Here is a 27,828-nt window from a genome sequence, read left to right as displayed (position 1 = left end):
CTTTAATCTCACATTACACCAAGTTTTTGTCCTGACTTCCTCTCCCCCTTCATCCAGGCCTGTTTGATTTTTGGTTTTTCTGTATGCTTGCAATGCTATCACTATGTTTGCACAGCAGGTTTATTCACAACACTTCTTCTCAGTTACTCCAATCCTGCACACTAATAGTTTGTGCCCTGCAAGCAGAGTTTATTCTTCCCATAACAATAGTATGGGCAGATTTCCCTCCATAACACTAGCACTGACGTTAAATATAGTAGTTTATAAGAGATTCTGGACCAGAGTTATGTGCAATGTGTAGCACAGTCAGCGTAACTGCTGGTCTTCCCCTCCCTTTCCTGAGTTCAGTCATGCTTGATCATTCTATGATTTCTCCAGAGCTGTCCTTCTAAGGCTTCTGAAGCATGGGTTCCTACTTTCATATAGATTGTCTGAGCAGGAAAAGAAGTGTTATGTAAAAAGCCAAGGAGTACTCTAGCCTCTCAATCTCAATCAAGTTCTGTGGCACTGAACTAGTGTCTACACACTATGGAAAAGATCAATAACCCACAATAAAGAGATCTAACATCAAGGTGAGTATGTGCAGGCTTTAAACTAGTCTTGAGTACACGTGGACATGCTCAAAGCTATAGGCCCAGCTGTGAGCTGCACTATTAATCAGGCCTTTAAGTCGGTCATTGGTACAAGGTGAATTAGTGCTATTTCCACTTGACAGCTAAGAACTGTTAAGGCAACAGAATATTCATACCAAGCTCTCTTTTCTTGCAGTATAGTTCTATGGTATTGTGGTTTTTGGTTGTTGGGGTTTTGTTGTTTTGGTTGGGGGGGTGTTTGGTCTTTTTTTTTTTTTTTTTTTTTTTACTTACTTGTAATAAACATCCCCTAAAGAGAAGTTTTTCCCAGTTGCAGGATTAATAACTGTTCCATTCAGCACCTCCACCTCCTGCTGCTTCACAGCACAAGCTGCACGTGTATCCCAAGTGATGTAGTAAGCACAGTTTTCTTCATCAATCCTACCAAATAACAGACACAACTCATGATTCTAGGGAACAGTAAAAAGTGCTTAGTATCTTGAGAAAGGGAAGACACATGGCTGCTAAGCCATGTGTGGGAATGTGCTGTCTAAGCATCATGCCAAAAGTAAGCTGAAATTGTCAAGTAGCACTCAAAAAGCTACTTGAGTTGCACTGCACTTTTTTGCAGTTCCAAGACCTAAAAAGACCTGGCTGCACTTGAACTTCCTACTTCAAAATTTCCAGAAGTCACACAGTGTATCAGAGGGTTTTATCAAAATATTTTAGCTAACAAACATGTCAGGCTGCTCTTGGCAGGTTTAATGTGCTGCACATTGTTTAACTAGGACAAGGAGTATAAACTAGTCAGATTTTGCTGCTTAGTTCTTTTGATTCATACAGAGCATCTTGCTCAGTTTCAGAATTCTACAAGCAATATACAGTTAACCAAAACAAGACTGAGCAAAAAGCCATCAAGCTTTCTTAGTATTTGTGATCATGCATATATACCTCACCTTGGACAACTTCTAGTTAAATAATCTGTATTGAGGCAACAATAAACCATATTTTATTAGCTCAATCACTTACCTACAGTAAGTGTTCTCTACTAAACTGATTTTGAGCAAAGAGTGGTTGCATTACAACTGACATTGAAAACAACATCCCAGCCATTGTCAGATTTAATTTGGAAGTACAATGCTTAATTTTTTTGCCCAGATATTTTAAGATAAATACAGAATACAATTGTTTATGGAAGTGAACAGGTGCAGAAACTCCAGAAGATCCGTGTCTTACAAGTACAGACCAAGGATTATCTTAGGGACTGTCCAACAGAACAGACAGTCACTGTCTCGAGACTTACAGTTTACTAGAGAGGTACAAAGGAATAAACCATGAAGATCAGTGGTATGTTAATTTGTAACTCACCTCTGCAACATGGGCATGCCAACTGTTTTTGCACACTTCAGTTCTATAATTGTTGTTACTTTCTTGTTTTTCCTACATTCCTGCCCACTGGAATAACTAATATACACTGTATCACCTAGAAGAGGAAAAAGTAGTGACACTCAAGGTTTTTGTAAGCAACTGTCAGAAATTCCCTTTGCTCATTCTCCAGACTTCATTATTTCAGATTACCTTCTAGGATTTCCCCCCCCCCCTACATAGACCATATATCAACTACAGCACTTCAGTAATTTGAGGCCTTCACACTGATGATCTTTTAAAAACCACTCCTCAAACACCTTTTTATTTACATCGTACCTTGTGTTCAGGTCACCAGTATGGCCACAACGAAAGTTTACATTTAAGACATAATTTTTTAAACATAAGAGGAAATGAAGATAGCCATTTATAAACAAACTCAGGTAATAAACACATGTAATACATCCCATTGTTTTTGTAGCTGGATCGAAAATTTCTCTCAATTTCACAGACTCAGCAGCAATTTAAAAAAATATTCTTTAAACTGAAAACTTGAGTAAGGTTGAGATTTTTTTTTATTACTCAAGAGTGGAGCCAATTAGTCATCTTTCACATGCTGCTTTAATTGAAGAAGTTAGTGGACATAGAACAAGTCTTTCAAAACAGGATGAACAAATATAACTCCCCCTCCCACAATTACAGAATCTCAGACTGGTTGAGGTTGGAAGGCACCTCTGAAGGTCATATCTGGTCCAACCCCCCTGTTCAGGCAGGGTCACCTGGAGTCGGCTGCCCAGTACCATATCCAGATAGCTTTTGAATATTTCCAAGGATGGAGACTCCACAATCTCCTTGGGCAACCTGTGCCAGTGCTCAATCACCCTCACAGTAAAAAAGTATTTCTTGATGTTCAGATGGAAAATTCACTTCTTACAGCTTTAATGACAACACTGTTTATTTAATTCAATGTCTTCTCATGGCTTAACACCACTTTTAAGTTTGAGTAGTAGCATTTACTGGTTTTGTTGTTAAACAGAAGATTTACTGGTAAAGATATTTCAAAATAAAGGCTTCACCATAGTTTAAGAACCAGTATAGCTAGATTGTAAGATTTAACCATCTCTAGCTCTATACAGGAACAAAAAGTAACTCTACCTGTCACATTCAGCTTCTGTGTATGAACAAGTCCAAGAACTTGAACATCTCCATTGTTGCTTTTCCTGCAAATACTGGCTCTTTCCGTGCAGCCTGTGGGTCCTTCATGTACCCTCTGACAGAGATTCACATAGTACCTATAGAGAACATGGTAGACAAAACTTCTTTAAAATTAATTTAGGCTAAACTGACATAGTGAGACAAACTTTAGAATCCTCATGGGAAGCTAGCCATGTTCAAAGAAATTAAATACTCTAATTAGCTGACAGAATAAAGCATGTACTAAGGTTTAGCAGATTACTTCTAACCATCATTTTCAAGTAAGTGACTCTGTGCAAAAAAAATTGATCATTTACCAGATTAGTTCACTAGTTAGTTTTGACCTAGGTCAAAACAAGAAATTGGAACTGAGTCAAGAAATGCCCAAAAGTTTTTCCAGCTATGAAGGTTATAGTACTATCCTAAATTCAGCATCTCTTCAGAGCTATACCAGTTAAGTTTTATTAGAACAGAGGAACTAGTAGCAAGGCAGTGAATCAAACAGTTTTGCTACCCCACGGTTTATCATAAATTTAGAATTAGATGCTCTCATCCTTGCCAGTTCATTTCTATTTGCTAGCTGGAGTGGGGAGGCTGGAGAGGCTGATGACTTCCTGCCATTCATATTTTCCTCTAAGTTGATACTTAGAGAAATGGCAGGGGGGAAAGCCCTACTTAAACTTCAGACAAAAAGTTACACACTTGACTCAAAAGACAGCAACTAAGTCATTAAGATTTTTGTTCAGTGTGATTAAAATAAAAAAAAAAATTGCATTTAAACTACAAAATTACTTTAAGACAGCAGTTTAAATAGAAAGCCTTTAAAAAGCTTTTAGTTTAGACTTATTCATCCTTTAAAAAGGGTTACCAATAGAGGGAAGCAGTGAGGATGCAGGCAGTAATTATTCATCCTCTTCAGATAAAATGGGTTCCTTTCTGTTTTTTTGTCTACATGCAGTGTTAAGCATCGACAGTTTTAAGACACTGTCAGCAATTTAAACAGACTATGAACAGGGACCAAACAGAAGTACTATGCCACATTACAACTTTAACTGTATTGATTAGCAAGCTGCTCCCTGGGAGTTGCTCATTACTCACGAGTTCCCATTGTGGAAAAAGATCCATGAGCCCGTCAAGGAAGAGAGCATTCTCAAGTCATAAGTTCTGTGTTTTTGGACAAACTTGCACTCCATCTTCTTGGGAGGACAAACAGTCTGAGTCTTCCATTCAAATGTCACAGCACAGCCAAGTGTCTCACTCAGAAGGTGCGGTCTCCCAACACCGGCGTTTTCATCACATGTGAAGATAATGGTAGATTCCCTTCTTGCAGTTGCTATAAGGGGGGGGGGGGGGGGGGGGGGGAGAAAAAATACTTTGCAAGAGGCTTTCAGGCATGTATGGATTTTAGTGTAGCAAATGTGCAGTATCAACAAAAATTTTAATCAGGTATTGTTTCAGATAGCATGAGGCACAAACGCTTTACCTAGCAATTTTATTCCCTGTGTTAGCTTTCATGCTTTTTAAAAAGTAGTGTTCCTTCCAAAACGACTGATCTCCATCAAAGCAGAGTCATCACTTATGACTTGAACTTTTTCTTTCAGAAATATTTTGCTCACTCACTTGAGTAAAGTCAGGTTTGTCCCATAGATTCCTTGTCTTCCCCACTCCTATCCCTCTGCTTCCACTGTATTGCACCAGAGGTCTTTTGCCTGGCATCATAAAGGCTAACTCCCAGTGTTAGCTCAGATCTTTGCACATGAAGTATAGGAAGTTCTTACCATTACCACAAAATCCCCACTTTCTATCTCCCTGGTAGTTTTCAGTTGTAGCACACCATGGTCTATTCTTTTCTTCTGTAATACATTCCTCATAGGTCTTCCCTTTGTACTTGAAGGGGAACACACAAAGCTCTCCCTTTTCAGTCACTGAGAAGGAAAGGTATATCCTCTTAACATGCAGTAGAATAGCAGGCATATCCATATTCAGGACAATATCCAAAGCCTGTACTTCAATACTAAAGAAAAGTCATAGGCAGACGCAGACAACAGAAATACTGGAACATTGAGTCTAAACCCAATTAGAAAACTAGGATGTAGTGTACAATTAGCTACAATCATCCTTATAGAAAAGTCACATAGACATTGAGCTGCTTGAGTGTGTCCAGAGAAGGGCAACCAAGCTGGTGAGGGGCCTGGAGCACAAGTCTTATGAGGAGCGGCTGAGGGATCTGGGGTTGTTCAGTCTAGAAAAGAGGAGGCTGAGGGGAGACCTTATCGCTCTCTACAACTACCTGAAAGGGGGTTGTAGTGAGGTGGGTGTTGGTCTCTTCTGTCAGGTGGCTGGAGATAGGACAAGAGGAAATGGCCTCAAGTTGAGGCAAGGGAGATTTAGGTTAGATATCAGGAAAAATTTTTTTACTGAGAGGGTTGTCAAACATTGGAATGGGCTGCCCAGGGAAGTGGTTGAGTCACCATCCCTGGAGGTATTCAAAAGGCAAGTGGATAGGGTACTCCAGGGCATGGTTTAGGGGGCATGGTTAATGGTTGGACTTGATGATCTTGAAGGTCTTTTCCAACCGAAATGATTCTATGATTCTATGTTGCAGGTTAGCATGGTGCATGTGATTTAACAAAACTACATGTTTCTATTAACGTATGCAAAACTCATGTTGCTTCCCTCCTATCACAACAAAACCTCATATTTTAAGGGTAAAAAAAGCTGACAAGTTTTTACATAAGGAATGGGTCTGCTTCAATCTCACCTGGAGGGCACCGATCACCTCCTGTATACTGCAAGATGACTGTTTCATCCTGGTGGCTATAGTCCATTTTCATTTCCTTTATGTTTCCAAAAGATGACACACCACTTTCAGACGTCAGACACACTGCCCCATCTTTGCATTTTCCCTGGGGCAAGTCTGCTGCCTTACTGCATACACCAACATGGTAACTGTTGGATCCAGAAAATACCTGTGTGGACATCCAGAAGCATCACAAACAAGGCTGCCTCAGAGCTCAGAGTCAATACTTACAAAGAACCACGAGTGCTTTATAAACCAAGTCTCATGCAGTACTTGCAAAATGCAGGAGGAAAATAAGATAACTAATTCTGCACATCTGGCCTTCCTTAATATGGCAAAATTGCAGATAAAGTACACCCATAGGACCAAGGATACAGTCTGTTCAGCAGACTTGTTTTCATGTTCAGGATTCTGCCACAGGTAGAATTTCTCCTGCCGTCCCCCATCAGTATATCCATGAATTTCCCTCTCAAAAACATTAGGTTTTTAATGTTATTCCCTCTAATATTATTCCCTCTGTCAGAGGCCAAACAAATATCAACACTGACCACAGCTGCAGTACATGCTTCAGTCTCGTCTCACACCCCAGGATGCTTAAAAGAAACCTCTGCTTCAGTTTTAAAATGTTGATAGCAATAAGCAATAAAAAAAAAAAAAAAAAAAAATCACACCACCAGAAGGCATTACCTCGAATGATCTTCCAGAAAGGCTCGTCAGGTTAAAAGTATAGTGTAGCTGTTCATCAGTCACAGAGCATCCTAAAGTTTTCACTTTATCAGGACACACAACCGGAGTTTCCCACTCAAACACAAAGCTGCAGTCAATTTTCCTTATCATCTTTGGCTTGCCCTGTTACCAAAGAACACAGCAAGATACATTAGGTTTAATTTTTGGAGAGTTTGTTGTTCTTTCTGCATTTCCCCCCCACCTCAACAGTGAACCTCAGTTATTACCAAGGCTAGACTTTATGGGCTGTAGGACACACACCATGCCTTCATATTAAAACCAGTGCCAAAAAAGCTACAAGTGAAGTATGTTCTACCTAGCTCCAGAAAACAGTCAAAGCAGTAATTGAAGTATACAAGCTTTCTTATTAACTAGGGTCGAGATTTCGATGTTCAGCTTAGTTGCAAGCAGCAACAAAAGTATGAGAGTGCTGTGTTTCTCCACAATAGAGAACATTAAGAAAGTTCACTGAGTTAAGGTTTAGAAAGAATGCTGCTTCCTTTGTCACATTTTAAATACAAATATGAGTATGGCCTGTGTAATATTTAGAGCTGCCTAGAGTTTCAGCTCATGCCCCATGTTGATGGAAAAAGGTTCCACTGAGCATCTTCAACAAGCTCTAGTTTGTCAAACATCATACCTAAGTGTTTCTCTACAGTTTGTTAAAGCATCCAAAAAATTCAAGACGTGTTAGATTCACACCACCATACAACTGCAATTTAGTGTTCAGGTGTCAACACAAAATAAAAACATAAGTATCTAAATGCAAATTTTTAAAGCTGTGTATGATTATGGAAAGGGTTACAACACAGGGGAAACATTTCACTGTAATAGCTTTACAAACAGTTACACTGGTTCTTGTGTTAGCTTGTGGTACAAGTACAAGCTTCTGGACCTAGACAAGGTGCAATACAGCATTAAGTTTAACGCCAGCAATAAGTTATCGCTACATTACTTCAGTGGAATCTGATCCTTGAAACCATCAGAACCTGCTGCTCTCAAGCTTAAAGTTCGTGCACTCTATGAAATTTTACCTGGTTAAGAATACAAATATTAAGTATATTCCTTGTTGACACAAGTCCATCCTTACAAGCTAGAAACAAATCCTTGATTTAGTTTTAAACAAAGCTAACACTGGTTACTATCCACTTCTCATTGCATTCCAATATCAACATAAGTTTAATAGATGTCTTACCAGACTAGTTCCTTGGCTGCAGTGAAATACAATAAGAGAAGTATAGTTCAATTTGTTGTTTATCTGACAAGGAGTAGTGCTGTTGTAAGTGATGTAAACTTCATTTACTGCCTCATTTAACCTGGGAGGTTCAGTAACACGACCAATATCCTACACAAGCAAAAATATGTATTAAGAGACATATGGGACACACCTAGACTTCAGATCACCCCAGAGATCCGGATTCATCTGTTTGGTTTACAGGGGAACTCAACTATTGCACTTTTGAAAACTGCATTCTATACTCAAAGAATAGTTGTTATATTTCAATCCTAACAAAACATGAGTTGAGCAGCTCAAAACACTCTTTGATTAAGCTTGACAAAAGCCAGGGAGGTTCTGCATCTTACAGGTAGATTATTCTTTAAATCATTGTGCCAAAATATCAACACATCACTTAAAAATAGCATAGTATTAACAATGGAGTGAGGTCCCTAGATCAACATGGAAGATCATGGAAAACAAATCTCAACTTTTTATGTTCATCTTCTACAGCTCACAGACAAGACCTCAAAAGGTAAGAACCTCCAATTCCCAAGGTAATAACACAGACAAGTTAACTACATTCTGTCACAGGCTTGCTATTCATGCAGCTGTCAAGTTCTTACATGAAAGTACTAAATGCATTTTGGAGCATGCTAGGACATATCCTGCTTCATATTGCAACAGGCTATCATGCGATCAAGCATGCTATTTCTATGCCACAGAATGGCAGACTAAGAGGCATTCTGCTTCCCAGTCTCTGTATTTGGCACGCAGCACTACACGAAAAAATTCTCTGTAGTAATTTTTCATATTTGTCATGGTATGGAATCTTCTGACACCCAAAAAAATCACTGGGGTTCAGTGTAGGAAAATACTTTTTTGTAGGGAAAAAGGGATGAAAGGGAGTTTTGCAGGGTAGATTTCAGTTTTGTATTCCATTTCTTTAACCCATTGTCAAGCCTCTGGTGCAAACCAAGTCTCTAGGCAGGGATACTATTTTAAACTAGCAGGGAAAAGCACATTTCAGTGATTCCAGGCATAGTACTTACTATTGGTGATTCATTAACAGGAACCATGCAAACAGCTGCTCCAGGTGGGCAATTGACATCTTTGATAGGATTGAGAGGCTCACAAATGTTGATGTAGAAATCTGGAGAAACATCTGTTATATCTTCATCCACAAATGCCTCGTAATACCCGGTGCGATGGATCAGAGGAGACAGGTCGATAACGGAACTGCCATTCAATACTGAGCACTTCACCTGCAAGAAAGTACATTTTATTGCTCTTACTCTTTTATTACTTGCTTTGATTTATTGACAAACATCCTGTCCTTCGTAGGGCCAGAAGTATGGCTGCATTTAAATGTTTCAAATTTAAGTAAAGTGGCATTTGTTAAGCACCTAAAAGCTGCATATGAAAAACCTCAATCACTTAAACATTCTTATGGAATAGAATCCATATCAGAACAATACCAGGATGTAAAGCTCTGGCATGCATACTCCAGCATACATAATCAATGTGTCTTCAAAAGATCAGCAGATCCTACAGTCCTTTCCTCTCCCCATCTCCCTCAGATCATTCGACCAACTCTGATGAACAAGCTTGGTTATAACAATGTAAAGTTATTGTATTGCAAGTTGATGGCTTGAGCACTGTGTTTCCTCAGACCTTATTTCATGCATTCTTAAAGCACATAAGCTTACTGACAGCCTACCTGGAATCTGGGAAGTCTAATGTTTAGATGTTAGATAAGGAGCAACTAACAAAATTACCATTTAATTTCAGGACAAATAATCATCACTGCTACCTAGCTATCACCACACTGAAATAGCAAGGGTCACTGTGGATACCCTGTGAAAAGTGATCAGAAATGCACAAATGAGGCTAGAAAACCATGTTTTTAGGCACTGTCGATTTGTATTGCAGTATGGTACATACTAGTGAAGAAGAAACCAGAGCTATGTGTAGCAGAAATCTTAGAAAAGAAGGCGGGGGACATGTGACAGTTCCTGTCGGGGGAAAGGAAAACTGGAAAATGTTTTTTTCTAAATGGAAGTGAGAGCTATGGTAGTATTGAGACAGTGATGAAGAGGAAAAACAACTTGTCACAGAGAATAATGGTCACACTAGAAGTAATCAAGGCAGTGAAAAGAATGATTAGGCAGATTCACAAAAGGTAATGTTAAGGTGTTAAGAAAAGATGTGAATTCACCCTATAGCTCATTTAGCTTTCTATTCCTATTGCTGGCTTTTACTCTGTGCACCCACCACTGGTCACAATTTAACTAGCTAAAATTAACTAAAGTCAGACTAGCTCAAAGTATTGTCTGGAACACCAGTTCATCTAGAGTTGACCAAATCACATTATAACAGTATGTGTTATACAGCAGAGGCAGATCCTAAATTCATGCTATCAGTTTTTGCACTGAGCAAACTGATCATACACTTGCCTGGCCTCTAGTCACTTGCTTCGAAACAAAGACTATCCCCATGCACAGAGATGTTGCCGTCCTGAATTCAACCTAAGCTCTGTTGGCCTGTTGTGTTGGAGGATCTTCACCATCAATTCCTAAGATGATGACTTATGGCTTCCATTTGAGCTGTACAGAAAAGCAGCCAAGTAGGTACCACAGAGGGGTTATTCTGAAGTGTTAAAGTTTTAACTTGGCTCACAATGCAGACCAGAAGTTTGCCAAGTATTTTTCATCACTGCTGAAAAATTCAGTAAGAAAAGCATTTGAGGACTTCTATATGAACTTGGGTTCTGTACTACAGGAAGACACCCTTCCCTCAAGGAATTTAAAACATATACTACTACTATGCCTAACACCCTGTGCTGGTTTTGGCTGGGATAGAGTTAATTTTCTTCATAGTGGCTAGTATTGGGCTATGTTTTGGATTTGTGCTGAAATCAGTGCTGGTAACACAGGGATGTCTTCGTTCCTGCTGAGCAGTGCTCACACAGAGCCAAGGGCTTTTCTGCTTCTCACCCCACCCCACCAGTGAGTAGGCTGGGGGGAGCACAAGGAGTTGGGAGGGGACACAGACAGGACAGCTGACCCCAACTGACCCAAGGGATAGTCCAGACCGTATGGCATCATGCTGAGCATATAAAGCTGGGGGAAGAAGAAGGAAGGGGGGGACGGTCGGGGTGATGGCGCTTGTCTTCCCAAGTCACCGTTATGCATGATGGAGCCCTGCTTTCCTGGAGATGGCTGAACACCTGCCTGCCCATGGGAAGTGGTGAATGAATTCCTTGTTCTGCTTTGCTTGTGTGCGACATTTGCTTTACCTATTAAACTGTCTTTATCTCGGCCCACAAGTTTTCTCACTTTTCTGATTCTCATCCCCACCCCACTGCGGGGAGAGTGAGCAAGCAGCTCAGTGGGGCTGAGCTGCCAGCTGGGGTTAAACCACAACACCCCCCCTGAAATTTAGTCCCACAAGTGTTTTCTGTAGAAGTAATTCTTACCTCTTCCTCACAAGCCAAGGAAGTATGCCAAGAGAAGTAACTAGTGCATGTCTGCTCGTCAAAAGACAGAAAAACAGGCCAGCTGTCATCTCCAGCATCAGACTTGCATACAAAGCTAAAATAACTTTTATGTTTCAGTTCAGGGCCTGCAGGGCAAGGATCTCCATCTTCATAGACAAGCTTTAATACTTGATCTTCATAAGTTAAAGTTTTACTCAGTTTTCCAGCATTAATTGGTTTTGGACCACCAGTGATGCAGACAGCTAAAGTAAAAAAGAAAAATTAACAAAGCAGATCAAGTCTGATGTAATTGCCCTTCAAAATTGTGCTTTACAACATGAACAGCAGGAAACTTAAGATTTTAGTCTCACTTTAATTTTCCTATGAAAGATAGGCTTTTTCACACCATCTGGAGTTGCCATTAAACTGAGCTGAACTGCAGTAAAACACAGACCAAATATTGTCTTTAATACTTCATTAAGCAGCAGAATGTACTGCATCTATACACATTTAAGCAATCACAAAGCACAGTGTTTGGTTACCACTTCTCTGAAAACCAAGAGATTAACACAAAATGTCAGCCAGATTATATATAATTTTATTAAGATGCCTCTTAAGTACCAAATCAATCCAGTATTTTCTTCTAACTACACAAAAATAATTTTTAATTCACAAGCAATACTCCTATTTTAGTATTTAAGATGCTTAAATATTATCACATATTCAGTTTGACAGAAGAGCTAGCAATTCAGCCTGCTGGTAAGCAGCTTAAAATACAAGGTAACTTCTACTGATGTTTCAGAAGCATCCAAAACAGCACAGAAAGCTAGAAAGAGGATTGGCAAGGGTTTGAAGTGCAGACCAAAGGCTCAGTGCAGATGCATTACAGCAATACATCACCACAGAGCAATTTTTGTGCTCAGCTCACTCTCGCTGGAAGCTTGCAACTTCTTCCTTTTCACAACAGTCAAGAGGTGCAGTAGAAGCATCTACATTCCTGCCCTCATGTCCAAAAGAATACCCACCCATTCGGATCTAGAGGGATTGGACTGGAAGTGAGCCCATATAAGTTTAGGAATAGAGTTTGATAGGAATACGTCACTTCATTTCCTAGAACAGTTTTAGGATCTTTTCCCAGCCAATTCAGCCACACAGCTGTGCTCTTCACTCTTTCCACATTTGCAGTAAAACCTGCCCCTCGCGTTTTATTGTAAACTTGAGCATAAGTTATTTCCTTTGGGTATTCTGTAGTCCGCAATTACAGTATCAGAGGGGATAAAATGCTTACCAGCTCCATTAGCACATGAACTTTTAGCTTCAGCACAAACGTTCAACTCAAATTTTCTGTTGTGCGAATCACTGATGGTATAGCCAGACTCTCGCTTTAGCGATGTCAAATCGAAGAGGTGGCCTGTAGGCAAATCAGGGAATAATTTAATTTTTTTTCAGATTCAAAATCAAGACATTTCTTTCTACTAAAAGCTTTCAGTAACTTAATGTAGTAGGAAGGTCAACCAGCCTCTACTTGTCTGCTAGCTTAGAAAGGCAAACAGTTACTAATTCATATTAATAATTAGAGGTAAAACTAGTTGCAGAACTATACACTGTTTATGTTCCAAGGGACATTGCAGTAGCTTACAAGATATTTCTACCCACCAATAAGCTTGTTAGTCACTATCCAGAGGATGCGTCAGACTGCCCTTTTCTAATTAAGTCCCTCAAGAACACAAAGACAGTAGTGCCGCTTCCAGCAGCCTCTTCCACATACAAAATCCTGAGGCCTCATCCTTACCTGTTGCAGGATTGGTTACCCGGCAGTCATTTTGCACATTGCTTTTAAGAGGACACGCAGCAGCAGTGAACCATAAGAAGGTATATTCACAATCTTCAATGGCCGTTATAAGTTCTGGCTTTGATTCCTAAACATGAAACAGTGGAGAGAGCGACATCTCTACAGAGTGATACTGTAAGATTTCATGCCACAGGGTTATCTCTGAAGCCTGTAGCTTAGGTCAATTTGAGTGCCAGTTCTAGGACTTAACAGACCATCATGGTCCAATGAATAAACCCAGGGACAGAGTATTTAACTGTGACTATTTCAAATACACAACAGTACAGAATCATTATCAGGAGCAATAAAACTGATGAGAGGAGAGCTAAAGGCAGCCTAGCTGGGCAACAGAAAATCCAGAAGGTGAGGGTAAGACATCTCACCAAATAGAAGAGTACTTGTGGCAAGGTATACAGATGTGCAAGAGTTAAGAACTACACAGCCAATAGCATTATTTCCTACTTGAGAGACTTCCCAACCTGCAATACATTCACCTTCAAGACGCAAACAGACAATTCGAAGCTATTACAGATGACAAAATCTGTGCTAGCAGAGTGTACAAAAAGATAACTTAAAAACTGCTCAGCATCTAAAGTTCAAGTACTTATAAGCCAGTCTGCTTACAAGACTGGCTTCCATCCAACTACAGACGATTAGGGAACAGATAACAACTGCCCACCATACTCCCTACATGTACAGTGGTATGAACAACTCATGAAAACATAAAACCCCACCAGAAGGGGCTCACTTACAATTTTGCTCTCATCACACTTGAGGCGCAATATTGTTGTTTTCTTGCGAATTTTATCTGGACACTGCTCCCCATTAATATATTTGAGAATAGAAATACCGTTTTCCCACCGTGGACCATCAGCCACTTCCCCAAGACTGGTACATTTTGCACCCTCCATGAGGGAGGCAGCAGCATCAGAAGGACAGGAACCTATACAGATGAACAAAAACTGCGTTATTACTCCAAATGTTATTAAGGCTTACTTGCCTAGAATAAAACTCCACTACTCTACTTTCAGGTATGTCATGGCTGATCTATCTCCAAGCCACTGTCCAAACCATACTCATTGGGGTGGTTTTTCCCCCCAAAATCACAAGTAGCAGCAACCACCTCACTTCACTCAAGGTCATGCAGAGTAAGTGCCAGCTACTACTGGGGAAGCAGACTACTACACAGAGTGAAAGGCTAGAGTCTGTGACCTGGTCTTCCACAAAACGTGGAGTCAGTCAGAAGATGCCATAGAGAAAATTCTGAAGTTAACATCTTGCACCAAAAGATTACTTTAATCTTTAAGAGCTATAGGAGACTTTGGATAACGATGGAAGAGCTAGAGTGCTGAAGTTACTAAGAGAAGATAAGAGCTTCTAGTGAATCTCATCTGCCAAGCAGATGACAATAAGGCCCACAATCTACCTTTCCCTCTGGTGCTGAAATTACACCACTGTCTCCACATACTTTGCTTTGTGATTTTTTTTCACTCTGAACAACAGCCAGCATTACTGGCCTACCACTTGCCTCCCCTAGCTACAGTGAGAATGTTTTTATTTTGCTCTTACGTGCAGCACCATATGGTACCAAGGGCTTGCAGACATTAATATAGTATTTCTGTGCAGAAGCAGATAGAGCAATTGCCTCCCAATTCTCTCTATGCCGGGTCAGAGATGAAAAGTCATAGAAGTTTCCTTCATCATCCCTGTAAGAAAGACAAAGGATTCAAATTGAGAGGCATTTAAAAAAAAAAATCAAGTAATTCTAAGTTACAATTCTTAAGTTACTACAATAACTTTTAACCTAATAACTCTATAAGCAGAGAATCATGCTGGAAAAGAAATCTGCAACAGAGTCATCACTCCCTACAAACCTCAAATTCAGTACAGAGATATATCACTGCACCAGCCATCCCCGCAGTAACTGTCCACGTGCACACAGCCCTCAGCCAATGCAAGACTAATTCTAACTTTTCATTGAAGAATGCAGGCTTTCAGTGCATGGCAAGCACAAATGCACAGTTACAGTGGATCATTTTTACCTTAGGGTAGCAACTTATCATGATGCCAGATGTCAAAACTCTGGGCCAATTACTAGCCACATCTGACCCCACTTATCAAATTTTAATCAGCTAATACTTGGTTGTGACAGAAATAGATTACATTTTTCCTGGAACTTTGTTTGGTGGAAGTTCCAAACAGACAGCAGTTGTATTTTTGCTTAAGTTAGCTGTAGTTAAATAATAACTAGACACTTGTAACAACCTAACATACTCAGAGTTCAATCATCAATAACTGCGTATCCAACGGTTCACTTTGATACTAAGCTTATTCCCCTGAAGAGGCTCAAAGGAAATATTTTTCTTCGGTGAAATTAGTGAAATTAGTTTTAGGAAGTACAAATTGCAAAAGTTACTTAAAATACACTGCAGCATTGAATGCCACATTGGCTGGTAACTGATTAAGTCAAAACACAATAGCTAAAGTGGCAGTATTGCACTGAGTTGCAGTAAGGCTGTATTTGTTTCTGTCATCATACAGCTCCATTTCAAGTTTGAGGAAACAACTTACTTGTAGGAGCACTCAGTAGATTTAACAGGTGGGCAAGCATACTGAGTATGCCATTCAAACATGTAGGTGCAATCTGGAGTCTCCTTCAAAAATACAGGCTGAAAGAACAAAATACAAAGGGAATTTATTTTCTCATCTAGACACACCAAAGCTACCAAAACATCTCAGTCTTGCTTCAAGAAGATCCAGGAACCTGTTATTTACATATTATCTCAGAGCCACACTATGCCTCTGAAAAGCATGGCTTCTCCCAAACCTGAGTTTATCCACTTGCACATTTCTGATAAAAGGGCAGCCATTAGGCGCTTCTGCCTCTTCCATGAAATAAAAGGAACAGCAAAATTAACTCTAGGCACCATTGTTTAAAAACAGGAAGGAAAGCACAAGTGCAGAGAGAGATACTAAAAGCAAGTAACCAGCTTATTTTGGTGTGGCCATATAATACCTGGTTTCCTGCAGATTCATTCTACTACCTTTTATTTCTTACAAAGAAACTGCCATTATTTCTGGGAGAACATCCCTTCCCAACATCTCCAAAAGCTTTGCTAATGGCAGGCACCCCTTAAAAGGAACAACATGCCCTGACTTTCCAGGGCATGACAAAGGTACCTTCCTTAAATAGGAAGTCCAAAACATTCCTCATTTTTTATTACCTCACAGGACCTTTCAATCTCCTGCCTAATCTGTAAGTGATTAGGCAGTCCTTGAAGGAAGCTAGTTCATGTTCTTCACCTTACCATCCCACACATTAAGAGGGCAATTCTGGGAGACAGTACGTCAGGAAGCATATGTTTTGAAACTAACCTCAGATGTACTCTTGTCACAATAGAATAATATGGCAGTTGATCTTTCGTATATTTTATGACATTTTTCTCCATTGGTGTAATTAATCATTATTAAACCATTTTTGAAAGTCAGTTTTTCTGTAAGCAAGCCTAGAAGCAAAGAGTTGAGAAAAGTAAGCACATAGTCCAGTGAATACACATGACTGCAGTAATGCCTCTGGCAACTGGGTTACATAGACAGCAATAACATGCACAATAAAGTACTGATAGAAAGACCTCAACCTTCCTCTAAAACTTGTGACCTAGTTATTGAACGAGTACTACTCCAGTACAGTAAGGTTGAGCTCATTCCTAATTGTGTGTCAAGATAACTAAATACATGGCATTTTATTTGCACATCAAGCAAAAGAGGTAGGGTGTTTTATCTCATAAGATGTACAAGATTAGCAAGAACCCCTCTTGTATCACTGTCCTGGTTTCAGCTGGGATAGAGTTAACTGTCTTCCTAGTAGCTGGTATGGTGCTATGTTTTGAGTTCAGTATGCAAAGAATGTTAACAACACTGATGTTTTCAGTTGTTGCTAAGTAGTGTTTAGTCTAAAGTCAAGGATTTTTCAGTTTCTCATGCCCAGCCAGCGAGAAAGCTGGAGGGGCACAACAAGTTGGCACAGGACACAGCCAGGGCACCTGACCCAAACTGGCCAGCAGGGTATTCCATACCATGTGATGTCACATCTAGTATAGGAACTGGGAAGGGGGGGCGGGAATTGCCACTCGGGGACTGGCTGGGTGTCGGTCGGCGGGTGGTGAGCAATTGCACTGCGCATCATTTGTACATTCCAATCCTTTTATTATTGCTGTTGTCATTTTATTAGTGTTATCATTATCGTTATTAGTTTCTTCTCTTCTATTCTATTAAACTGTTCTTATCTCAACCCACAAGTTTTACTTCTTTTCCCGATTCTCTCCCCTAACCCACTGGGTGAGGGGGAGTGAGTGAGCGGCTGCGTGGTGCTTAGTTGCTGGCTGGGGTTAAAGCACGACAATCACACAGTAGCTTCAATTACACCCTGGTTAATCTTCCCATTCTCTAAGTTCCTTCCAATCAAGTGCTATACCTGCTACTTTTCTGAAACTATTGTCCGTCTTCTTTACTTGGCATGATGACACAGTGTGAGCCTCTGGTTTGCAAGGTTCTGTTATTTCTCCACAAACTCTGAAGTAGTAGTCATATTCATCTGTACTCACTTTTATGTCTTTATTGGAAAGTGGCTTCAGGTTATAAACATGACCATACCTCGGATCTTTCACCTGGCAATCCTCTCCTTTAAAGAAAAGTTCAGAATTTAAAATACAATTTAATATCTATGAGCCATGCCAAATACACTTAGGACAATTAAGGCTTACTGGCACAAGCGAGGCCACAAAAATGAGTACGTGGCACTTTAGGGTAGTGACACTGAAGGACCATTTTAGTCCAGCTAAGCAGGTTGTTTCAGGAAGTCACCAATATCTAGAACTATGAGACTAGCTACAAATGGAACATTTCTTTCATAACTGCCACTAAAGCAAGATGCAAAGTCACACTGTGGTTGAAAAACTACCTCAAAGTGGCCTCACAGGTTCTTCCTTCAGCCACGCTGAAGGTTAAGTACAGAACCAGAGACACCAAGTCCAGCACTTGCTTAATTATCTGGAAAGAACAGTGAGGTTACAAGGCCAAAGCAAAAGTTGTCCTAGATGTCAGTCTTACATCTTCTTTTAACAGCTATAAAATTTGCTGAGTTAGGAAATAATTGACCACAGGAAATATTAGCTACAGCTTACGTGTCTACCAAGATGTATACAAAAAAGGTTTGGGAAAATTCTACTTTCATGAGTCTAATCAGCTGATATACATCAGTAACTTTAAAACTGAGGACTTGATCAGCAGCAAAGTGACCCTTTGCTCAATATTTTGAAGCTTTTAAAAAAAAAAAATCAGATTGCATCATATGATTATTACGCTCACCTCAATCATCCAACAAGTTGGTACCAAGTTCAAGACAAGACATCAGTTTCCCTCCCTTCAAAACCACAACTCGTCACCAGCATCCTGCAAAGTAATTGTGGGCTACAGAGCAGTAGCTTGTAAGCATTCCTCTTGTGCCGCATGAGATCACTGGCAGTTTGAATGTCTAGGACTGTTGCAATACATCCTTTACAGGAAGTCTAGATGTTTTATAAGGCATTATCTACAAGTTACAAAACAAAGCCTGCAAGGGCAGAGAAGAGACCTGCACATTCAACTTCCCATCTAAGAGACAACCGAGTATCAGAACTAGAACGTGTGACTCCTTCTTGCATGTCCTGGACTCAACTGTAAACTCTGATACTCACCGGCTGGACTCTCCCCCATTGTCAAGGGTCAAGTTTACAGTATAGTTTCCAGTCTTTAATGGGGGACAGGGAATGACTTGCCAGGCATAGGATCAACCAAATTCTCATGAAAACTGATGCTTTAAGGTTTACAAGACACTAGCAAGTCTGACAGTGATTTAACAAGGTAGTACTATGATTTGTCCGAGACAGCATTATTACTTTATTTTCTTTCCCTAGATAGGGAAGTACATTTGCCTGTCATCCTAAATTGTACTTTTAATGTTAGATGTGACTCTTAATTGGCTTAAAGCTCAGAAGATACAACCCTCCACAAGCCCGAAAGATTCACAGGGCATGAAACAAACACAGCTTCACTAAGTATTTACTTCTTGTACAGATTTGTTTTGATATTTTAAAGTTCAAATAACTACACTTACCTTCTGCTTTGTGAATAGGACACGCTGCCAAGGTTCTCCAAACAAATATAAACTCACAGTCACCCTCTTGCTCAAACACCGGCGATCCCTACGGAAAAGAGCCATACGAAAGAGCCTTACTAATGATTACACTGCAAGTCTCAAAACGTACATGCAGAATCCTTTTGTATTGCAGTTGCGCAGTCTATGATCTCTATTATCAAATTTCAGTACTCATTTTCAGCAAAGAGCTGCTTTTGGTGGCTCACAGGATTCCACCAGAGTTCACTGTTGTGTTCTATGGGCTCAGGAGAGCAGTTGTAAGGAGAGACAAGGGAAAAGCCTGTATACAAGATATTACTTTTTAGAACCAGCCTCTCCATTCCAAGAGGAATTAACATTGTCTATTTTGTTATAGTAAGTCCAAGCTCCAAAATCCTCATTAACAGCAACTGGCACAGAAAATTACCATTGTTTGATCACACTGGAAGATTATACGTGTAGAATAACGTTGCTTATCTTTGCATGTGTCACCATTCAAGTAAATAATGCTTAATGACCCATCAGTAGCAGCCTGTGGGTTTATCTGAATGACTCCAAGGTTCTTGCTTTTATCAGTGTATTTCACACAAGATCCTATGGCACCACCTACAGGAAAAAGAAAAAGCCTGTATTTTAGTTCGAAGCTTTAACAACTAGAGTTAACTTTATTGTAAAATAACATAATGGAGTGGCTTTAAAAGAGCTTTGAGCATTAAAGCAGACTGTCTCAAACTCCCAAAGCAGAATGCAACAGAAGTGTTTTCATAAATACAGTTAGAGACATTGTGTGCCTAAAGCCTTTGAGGAATAGAATAAGTTACTGTCCTGCATTCACCGAAATCTTTAAAACTGCACTAGTTTATCTGCTCCCACAGACTGACAGAAGACTACAGCAACAGGTTAAATAAATCAAACTGGCTAAAGGTGCAATAAGACATGGCATAAGTTTCTCATTCTAGCCTCATTCAGTTAAGAGGTTTCAACAACATTTAACTTTCCCTTCTTCTTTAAAAATAATTAAAAAAAAAAAAATCAAGGATACTGGCAAATACTGCCCTCAGTGTGTTTTTCCCAAATGCGTTCCCACAAATCTCGATGCAAGAGTCCTGATGAGCATCAAGACTGCTCTCAGCTTGAGAAAGTCTGTTTATTATACCCTTGACATACCTCACCCAGGTCTATGCAAGTTCAGCGATTGAATGGGCAGGATTCAAGAAATCCTACTAAAATAACGTAGTTAACGCTAACATTCTGCGTACATGATCTTGCATCAGAAGTCACAAGTTAAGAAATGCTTGTCACTTGGCTTACCAGGGCATCCAGGCACATAGGGCAAAGGCTTGCAGACATTCAAGAAAAATGTGCGCTTCTTTGCTTCTTTTGAAGTGTCTATAGCAACCCATGGTTCACCCTCTTTGCTCAAGTCACTTAAGTCATACTCATTACCAGCAGCATCTGAAAGATATGCGGTACATACGGTAAGCTGAAAGATGACCTATTAGATACTTGCAGCAGTATTGGGTTTGAAATGATACAAGTTTCACTGATGAATACACATAATTCAAAGTAACTTTCAGAATCACATTAGGTATCCACTGAAAGAAGGGACTGTTTCCACAAAAAAATGTCACTACACCAAAGGTAGAAGAGTTCCCTCGACAGTTACTTCTCACACATAACTACTCCACAATTTACAGGTGCATTTTTCCAGACGCCAACACTAAATTAGCCCATTTTCTTCAGAGTTGGGATGAAGCAGCACCCAGTCATGATAAGGATTAAAGATTCAAAGCAATTATCAACTCTCTTGTGTATACCACTATGTTCCCCATTAGCTTCTTGCCTGTCTTCATAAGTCAAGCCTGCTTCAAACAACTTACCTCCTCTCCCTCTCTACAACTTCTATGAAGACTTCAAGTCTTACAAATGTCTTCACAACAGGTATTCTTAAGGCCCTCCTCCGCATAATTTTGCTGTTCAGTTAATCCTTCCAACATTTGTTGGACAGAGCCCACCCGAATTCCAGGTACTTGCCTGTAACCTGGCAGTCTACAGGAGCAGGAGCACAGGCCAGAGCCGTGTGAAACTCAAAGAAAGTGTCATGGATGTTCAGCACACTGTTTATCTCTTCACGCACAAACTTAAGCTCTCCAGGATATGAATCATTACAAATGAAAGTCACCGTGAACGTGTCTGATGTTCCTGTAAAACAAACACTTATCTGCTGCTGGTTCACTCAGGAATATTTGAATTTAAGTTCAAGCTAATACTTGACTTTAAAATTTTCTAACAGTTTCTTATTGCTAACTGCTTCAAGGAAAACACTAGCTTATTGTTTATGGGTTTTTTAACCGTAAATACACAAGCCTTCTTTAGAGACCTGTACTAAATTGCCTAACAGCTGCAGCTGTCTCTCCAAATGGGAGACCAGAATGCCTTGACACATTTCAAGAGCAGAATTACCTTCACTGAACTGTGCTTCCCAGGTCTTTTGACATGATACATCTGAAGAAACAGAAGACTTATAAAACATCAAGTCTGCTGTACCAGCAACCTCTAAATTACATCACACAAAGTTTTGGGGTCAGGTGTTTTGTTTGTTTGTAAGAAGTTCAGTGTAATGACTGCAGAACACATAATACTGATGCTATTTAAGCAGCGTATGTTCAGTTCTGTTTAGTCCTCCCTTCCACAGCCCACAAGAAATGGTAGAATTATGGGGGGGAATAGTATTTGCCATCAATGTATCCTCGTGTTATCAAAATGGTAGAAGCTCTCAAAGCAAAATACATGAGAGCTCATTGACTTGTTTCCCATTGTGTATTAGGTACGAAAACATCACAAATGGGAAAATAAGAGATATCACCATAGCAATTTGTACAGAGGACTAAGATTCAGAAGCATCTGAGGCTCCCGAATCCAAAATCCTGTTTTCCTAAAAACCTTTTGTTGTTAAGGTGTCATATGCCTTTCTACGAAAACTCAGTTTCGGTACAGTTGGAGAGTATGTAAAATCCAAGTTAGATACACGTTTTTCATTAGCCTTATCTGTGAAACAGACTTAAATTAATGAAGTAGGTGTACATGAGGTACTAGAGCACATTTATTCAAGAAATTCAATTTAAGAGAGTATAAGCTTACTGAAAAATGACCTTTCAGATATGAAACAACTTTAGAGAGCATTATTCATGAAACTGAAGCTTAAAGCAAGGACTTCACTTAGAAAAAGAGCCAGAGTTCATTTGGCTTGTTTTCCCAATTTGACTATCCATTTCTCCATGCGAGGAGCAGTATTTTTCATCTACTCAGTAAGAAAAAAAATCCTGTATTTGGTCTGTTTCCAGGAGTTTTGAAATGCACATGTATTACTGAAAACTGAGCCATTACCATTCTGCATGATTTGATTTCTTCCTAAAATTTTCATACGAACTAGCTTAAGTGACTAACACCAAGCCCAGTAGGTTTTAGTACATGAACAAAGGGAGGAATAAAGACCATTCACAGAAAGTTTGTAGAATATCAGCATCCATCTCCACTGTGTATTTCCTGAACTCACCTGACTGCACACGAAGAGGACCTCTGTAGGTAAGAGTCAGAAACCCTTCACCAGACAGATACAGGGTTTTATCTAATTCCACCAGCCTCACCGATGTCAGATTTTCTGCTTCACATCCAGCAGCTATTTTGCCATTGATTTTACCACAATCTGGCATGGGTCCACAAATGTTTAGCTAGAAGTTTTGAAAACATGTGGGTATACACAGTATTAACTGCATCAGAAAAATTATGTCCATATAGCCATTTCTACATCAGTAGAACTCACTTGTAAAGTACTTCAAACAGCATGAAATGTCTGTCATTTCTAGACCGCAAGACAACCAACTATACTAATACTGGAACAACATCCTCAATCTTCAGCTTCAAGGTCCACAAATTCTCCCCACTAGCAGTACAGGATGTGGTTTAGCAAGTTTATGATTAGACTAAAAAACACTATGGTAGTATCTGTGGACAGCCTAGGACTACTGATACATGCAGATCACATTAAGAACACTGATAGCGACAGATTAATCCCTTTCTAGGCTTCCACTGTCCATTTCTTCTGCACCAGCAGATAAACTGGTATTACTCCATAACTGGGAAACCCTGCATAGCCTCGAAAGTGTGGCTACCTTATGTTTGCTAAGAACCAGAAGTTCGATGCTTTTAAGATGATCTGAGATGAATCAAGTTATCTTCCATTCCTCCCCTCAAGCACAGTACTTTCCCGCCAACTCAAATTTCATAAGAGGACTGAGTTAAAACTCCACTTGCTCACTAAGACTGGAAAAATGCAACAACAGCAACCATAAGCAACAGATTGTACAGTCAGAATCCTTACCAAGAACCTCCTCCCAATGCCAGTAGCCATATAGCCTTTTCCAGAAGCTAATGGCTGCAGATTAAACAGAAAGCCAGTGTTTGGATCTCGCACAGAGCAGGACTAAAAAAAAAAAAAAAAAAAAAGAAATAATTACGACAGCATTATTTTCTCCTTCTGCATTTCTTCTGTTTAAGTTTTGGCTCCCTAAACAAGTTAGGGGTAAAGGAATGATTTACACGTATTCCTAGCCTGCAACTTAATTTGGACAACCAGAATACAGCTCTGGCAGTAGCAACACTTCATTCAATTCTTTTGCACAGTTGTCCATTGACATCAGCCACATACCAACACATCAAAGTGCAATTTAACAGATGACATTTATCAGGTCAGCTAAGAGCAAGGAAATTTTAAGTGAGGGTTGTTTTCACACTGATGTGTTTATGTTGAGACCTGTAAAGTAGAAGCAACTGAGTAGCTCAATGTAAAAAAAAAAAAACAAAAACCAAAACACCCCCCCCCCCCCCAAAAAAACACACAAAAAAAAGAGCCACCCTCATTTGATGATCTGTACACAAACAAGGACAATATATATCCTTACATATAAACTCAGTTTTACTAGCAACCTTGTAAGGGAATGAAACATTCAGTGCCACAGCAAGTATGTTGTTCTCGAGAGAGAGCACTTGAATACTTTGGTCAGAAGTTCGCATTTCAGGAACACTTCAAGAAAGCAATAAGATATCACAAGACTCCATTATGATCAACTTCAGACTTCACTGTAGTTAGTTTTCTTCAAGAGTCATTTAAACACAGCAACAAGGAGTGCTAGAAAAAAAAAATAGTATGTTGAGAGTATGAATACAATTATCACCCCCTTTCTCACCTGAGAATCATCTTTTGTCTCCTTGATTGGACAAGCAGCCTCAGTTTCCCATAAGAACGTGGCCACACATTCCTGAATAGCTATAAACCGTGGGCTGCTACTCTGGAAACAGATTGCAGAGAGAAGACCAGAGTAAGCGTAACAGCCAACACCTCCTCACACTTGAGACTCCACTTTACAAGAAACTATCACGTTCTTCTAAAAGACTTCACTACAAATGCACACAATTCCCACCCGCTTCCCTCTCCCCTATTTATTTTGAAGGTCACCACTGAAAACTTTGTCTAGCTAAACACTTAGCATGTCATTAAGCTTTAGCAAAGAATTGAATCAGACATCCAAAAATTCAGATTAAATTCAATAATGAATCTAGACATGCATAATCAGACCTTGCCTCAGTCTAAGCTTTGAGGAATTTTGGGGTATAATGCACAGTCCACTATAAAAAAAAAGTGAAAATCAAACAACACAGAACTCTGTTAGCTGAGGTAACAAGGTAACAGGAGTATTAATTATACACACTTCATTTCAGTGTTTTCAGGCAAAAGCAAAGCAGTTCATAACTGCTCCAAGTCACAGATTTTCACCATACCTCTTGGGCTGAAGATCAAATGAGTGAGTGGAGTAACACCTGCAGATTCGCAAACCAGCAAGAACAAGTCTTGGCAAGCTTCAGTCTAACAATACTCTGTCTAAACTTCAGTATGTGGAGTTGTATCAGCAAAAGCTTTATAGATTTAACAACTCATCTAGAATCAACAAGCAACAGAGGATGCAGAACCTAAGCCTGAAGATGCACTTTACAATATTCTTCCTCTTAAGGGGGTCTGCAATGTTTGCATGTACAACTCCTCAGTCTTAAGTCCCCATGTATTTTTCATGCTAATTAGACTAGTCTGAAATATCACTGTCCACTGAGGCTGTTGGTTTTTAACTATTTCTTGCTTATGATAAAATACCCAGTCTAAGACACACGCTTCTTTAGCATCTAAGTCAGCTTTGTAAGTCCTCAAGAAGTCTCCCTTGTCATGAATCTCCTATACATCTTCATGTAGCTTCAAGTTATATGATGAAAAACCTACTATGACGAAGCAACAACTGAAAGATCATTTGTCCTTACAAGAGTGCCCCTGGAACAGATGAAGTGGATGGTGGTGGTATAAGTAGTTTTCTTTCCATCAGCATCAATGCACACAGAGCCATTTGCATAGGTTAGAATAATGCGTCCAGGTCTTTCAACTACTAGTTCTTTGCTGGCAACACCAAGATTACTAACAGAGGTGACTTCAGAGTAAGAAACCTAGAAATAAAGAAAAGCATGTCAGCATTTCTAAACTAAAGTGAGCAGTTATAGATACAGTCAAAAAGAAGAAAATACCTACCACAATAATCTTGTGTACAGAAGGTTATCTTGAGAGTTTTGAAGATAACAAAGGTGTAGAGATCCCCTTACATATCTTCCCCATTATGTACTTAAGTTTCACGTATTTAACACACAAGCTCCACAAGCAGGCATGGTTTGGTTTTTTGTTGTTTTTATTTTTAGTACAATAAGGTGCCTGTAGTGCCTCACAACAGCCATCCTTATTTCACCAGCTACTCATCTTAGGAACTTAGGGAGGCCTATGCCTCACGTGCAGTAAGTAGGATTTAATTTGTACAGCTCTTTAAAACACAGTATGTGGAAGCCTCCAGGCATTCTTAGAATTGACGTCAGGGATCTGCCATACTTAGCAAAGCCTAAAAAGCACTAGCAGAAACTGAGCATTAGAACAACAGTAGGTGCTGCTACTACCAAGGTCCAAATTAGTCTTCACTTCTGCAACATAACTGGTGTTTCCTATTTTTAAGAAACTATTTTAAGTTAGCAACAACAACAAAACAGAAGAATACACCTCCAAAGCAGCTCTGTCCACAAGGACTTCTGGGGTTTTTTTGCCCCCCCCCCCCTTTTTTTTTAAACAACTCTGCATTTAGGTTGATACAGTGTGCTCACTTTTTATTCCAGTGTCTTCAGCAAGAAGTAATGAAGCCCTAATGTGTCTCCATGTGTAAAATAGCCTTACACAACAAGGACTAACGCAAGCACAGGGAACTAATAATATTGAGCTCAAGTGCCACAATGGTGACGTACAGATTCAGCCATTCAGGCAACCTCTTCAACAGTATGGAGAGAAGGTGTTCTCTCCATTTTACAGAATGAATTAGGACAGATCGGTGAGCCTCTAGTTCAACATTCCCTACAGCTTTGAGTAGCACTGAAGCCAGGCCTGGGGCAAAGTGTCCATCCAGCCTGTCAGCACAAACAGTCCCATGATAAATTGTTACACTTCAGGGAAGTACAGAAGTAGAAGCCCATAACCACCACCACTGCCTTTTTTTTTTTTCCTGGCTTGGCAACTTCTGCTTAATCTACTCCTCAAAGCCAAAGAGAGCTCAGAGAGGGGTGACAAAGAATCTTTAAATGCATTTCTCCCACAGTTCAATCTAAAACAAGTCAGAAGCAAGACAGAATATCCAGGAGAGCAACCTGTTCCTAAAGCAATGCTAGCAGTCTCGGAGACCGCAGCAGTTTACACAGAAGAGATGCAGTTTGTCCGCCTCTGCAACACAGGACAAAAGAATCATGCGTGTCAAACATGACATCGATACATTTGTAAAAATTAAAGCTTTGGTCTTTGAAGAGGTGGACAGGAGGTCTACCATTCTGCAGTGATTATGCCAACATTACGGATACACAGAATACAACTGTATTTTGCACAAAGAAGCCAGAAGTCATGTACCTATCTTGCATACCCCTTAATCTCACTCACTTGGCAAACCAGCTCTGAGCTGGGAAGGAAACCCTACTCACATGATCATGCCGATATTCCATCTGACAGACAGATGCTCGCCGGTCGCATCCTGGGACAGCAATCAGTGGTCGACAGACGTTTATGTAGTACTTCTTCCGCTCACTTGGTCTTGAATTATCCATGGCATACCAGTTTTCACCTCTCTTCTCAGATTTTGCTAAGCTGAGCAGGAAGAGAAAGTTCTATACTAAGAATACACATTCTTCATAGATTCTCTCTAGCTTTCTCTGTCAGTCTCAAGAAACAGAGCAACTGTAAGGCATTCCAGAATAACTTCTTCCCCTCATTTTTAAGTGTTAGAGTTAAAAAGAGTACTCCTAAGAAGTAAAGCACAGTTGACAAAGTAATAAGTTTTTATTAAGCAAAACCA

At 39.8% G+C, this 27,828-nt stretch overlaps 1 protein-coding gene across 3 annotated transcripts in view; it reads right to left on the bottom strand.

Annotated features, from left to right (window-relative positions):
- The window catches only part of IGF2R (insulin like growth factor 2 receptor), a 62,087-nt gene that overhangs the window by 5,504 nt on the left and 28,755 nt on the right, over positions 1–27,828 (bottom strand). For all 3 annotated transcript variants that reach the window (XM_052784839.1, XM_052784837.1, XM_052784838.1), the window contains exons 18-43: positions 27,458–27,620; positions 25,724–25,903; positions 24,604–24,705; positions 23,739–23,840; positions 22,914–23,088; positions 21,392–21,559; positions 20,669–20,812; positions 19,785–19,963; positions 19,337–19,424; positions 17,657–17,863; positions 16,558–16,688; positions 15,754–15,851; positions 14,752–14,888; positions 13,935–14,125; positions 13,144–13,270; positions 12,640–12,762; positions 11,352–11,614; positions 8,926–9,138; positions 7,853–8,002; positions 6,619–6,780; positions 5,893–6,100; positions 4,910–5,056; positions 4,230–4,464; positions 3,093–3,229; positions 1,941–2,055; positions 867–1,013 (exon numbers count right to left, since the gene is read on the bottom strand). In XM_052784839.1, the coding sequence (XP_052640799.1) occupies positions 867–1,013; positions 1,941–2,055; positions 3,093–3,229; positions 4,230–4,464; positions 4,910–5,056; positions 5,893–6,100; positions 6,619–6,780; positions 7,853–8,002; positions 8,926–9,138; positions 11,352–11,614; positions 12,640–12,762; positions 13,144–13,270; positions 13,935–14,125; positions 14,752–14,888; positions 15,754–15,851; positions 16,558–16,688; positions 17,657–17,863; positions 19,337–19,424; positions 19,785–19,963; positions 20,669–20,812; positions 21,392–21,559; positions 22,914–23,088; positions 23,739–23,840; positions 24,604–24,705; positions 25,724–25,903; positions 27,458–27,620 (4,092 nt within the window). The remainder of the gene's footprint in view (positions 1–866; positions 1,014–1,940; positions 2,056–3,092; positions 3,230–4,229; positions 4,465–4,909; positions 5,057–5,892; positions 6,101–6,618; positions 6,781–7,852; positions 8,003–8,925; positions 9,139–11,351; positions 11,615–12,639; positions 12,763–13,143; positions 13,271–13,934; positions 14,126–14,751; positions 14,889–15,753; positions 15,852–16,557; positions 16,689–17,656; positions 17,864–19,336; positions 19,425–19,784; positions 19,964–20,668; positions 20,813–21,391; positions 21,560–22,913; positions 23,089–23,738; positions 23,841–24,603; positions 24,706–25,723; positions 25,904–27,457; positions 27,621–27,828) is intronic.

This window comes from Harpia harpyja, chromosome 4 (assembly GCF_026419915.1).
Source record: "Harpia harpyja isolate bHarHar1 chromosome 4, bHarHar1 primary haplotype, whole genome shotgun sequence".
NCBI classification, from domain to species: Eukaryota; Metazoa; Chordata; class Aves; order Accipitriformes; family Accipitridae; genus Harpia; species Harpia harpyja.
This window is presented reverse-complemented; position numbering and strand designations above follow the sequence as displayed.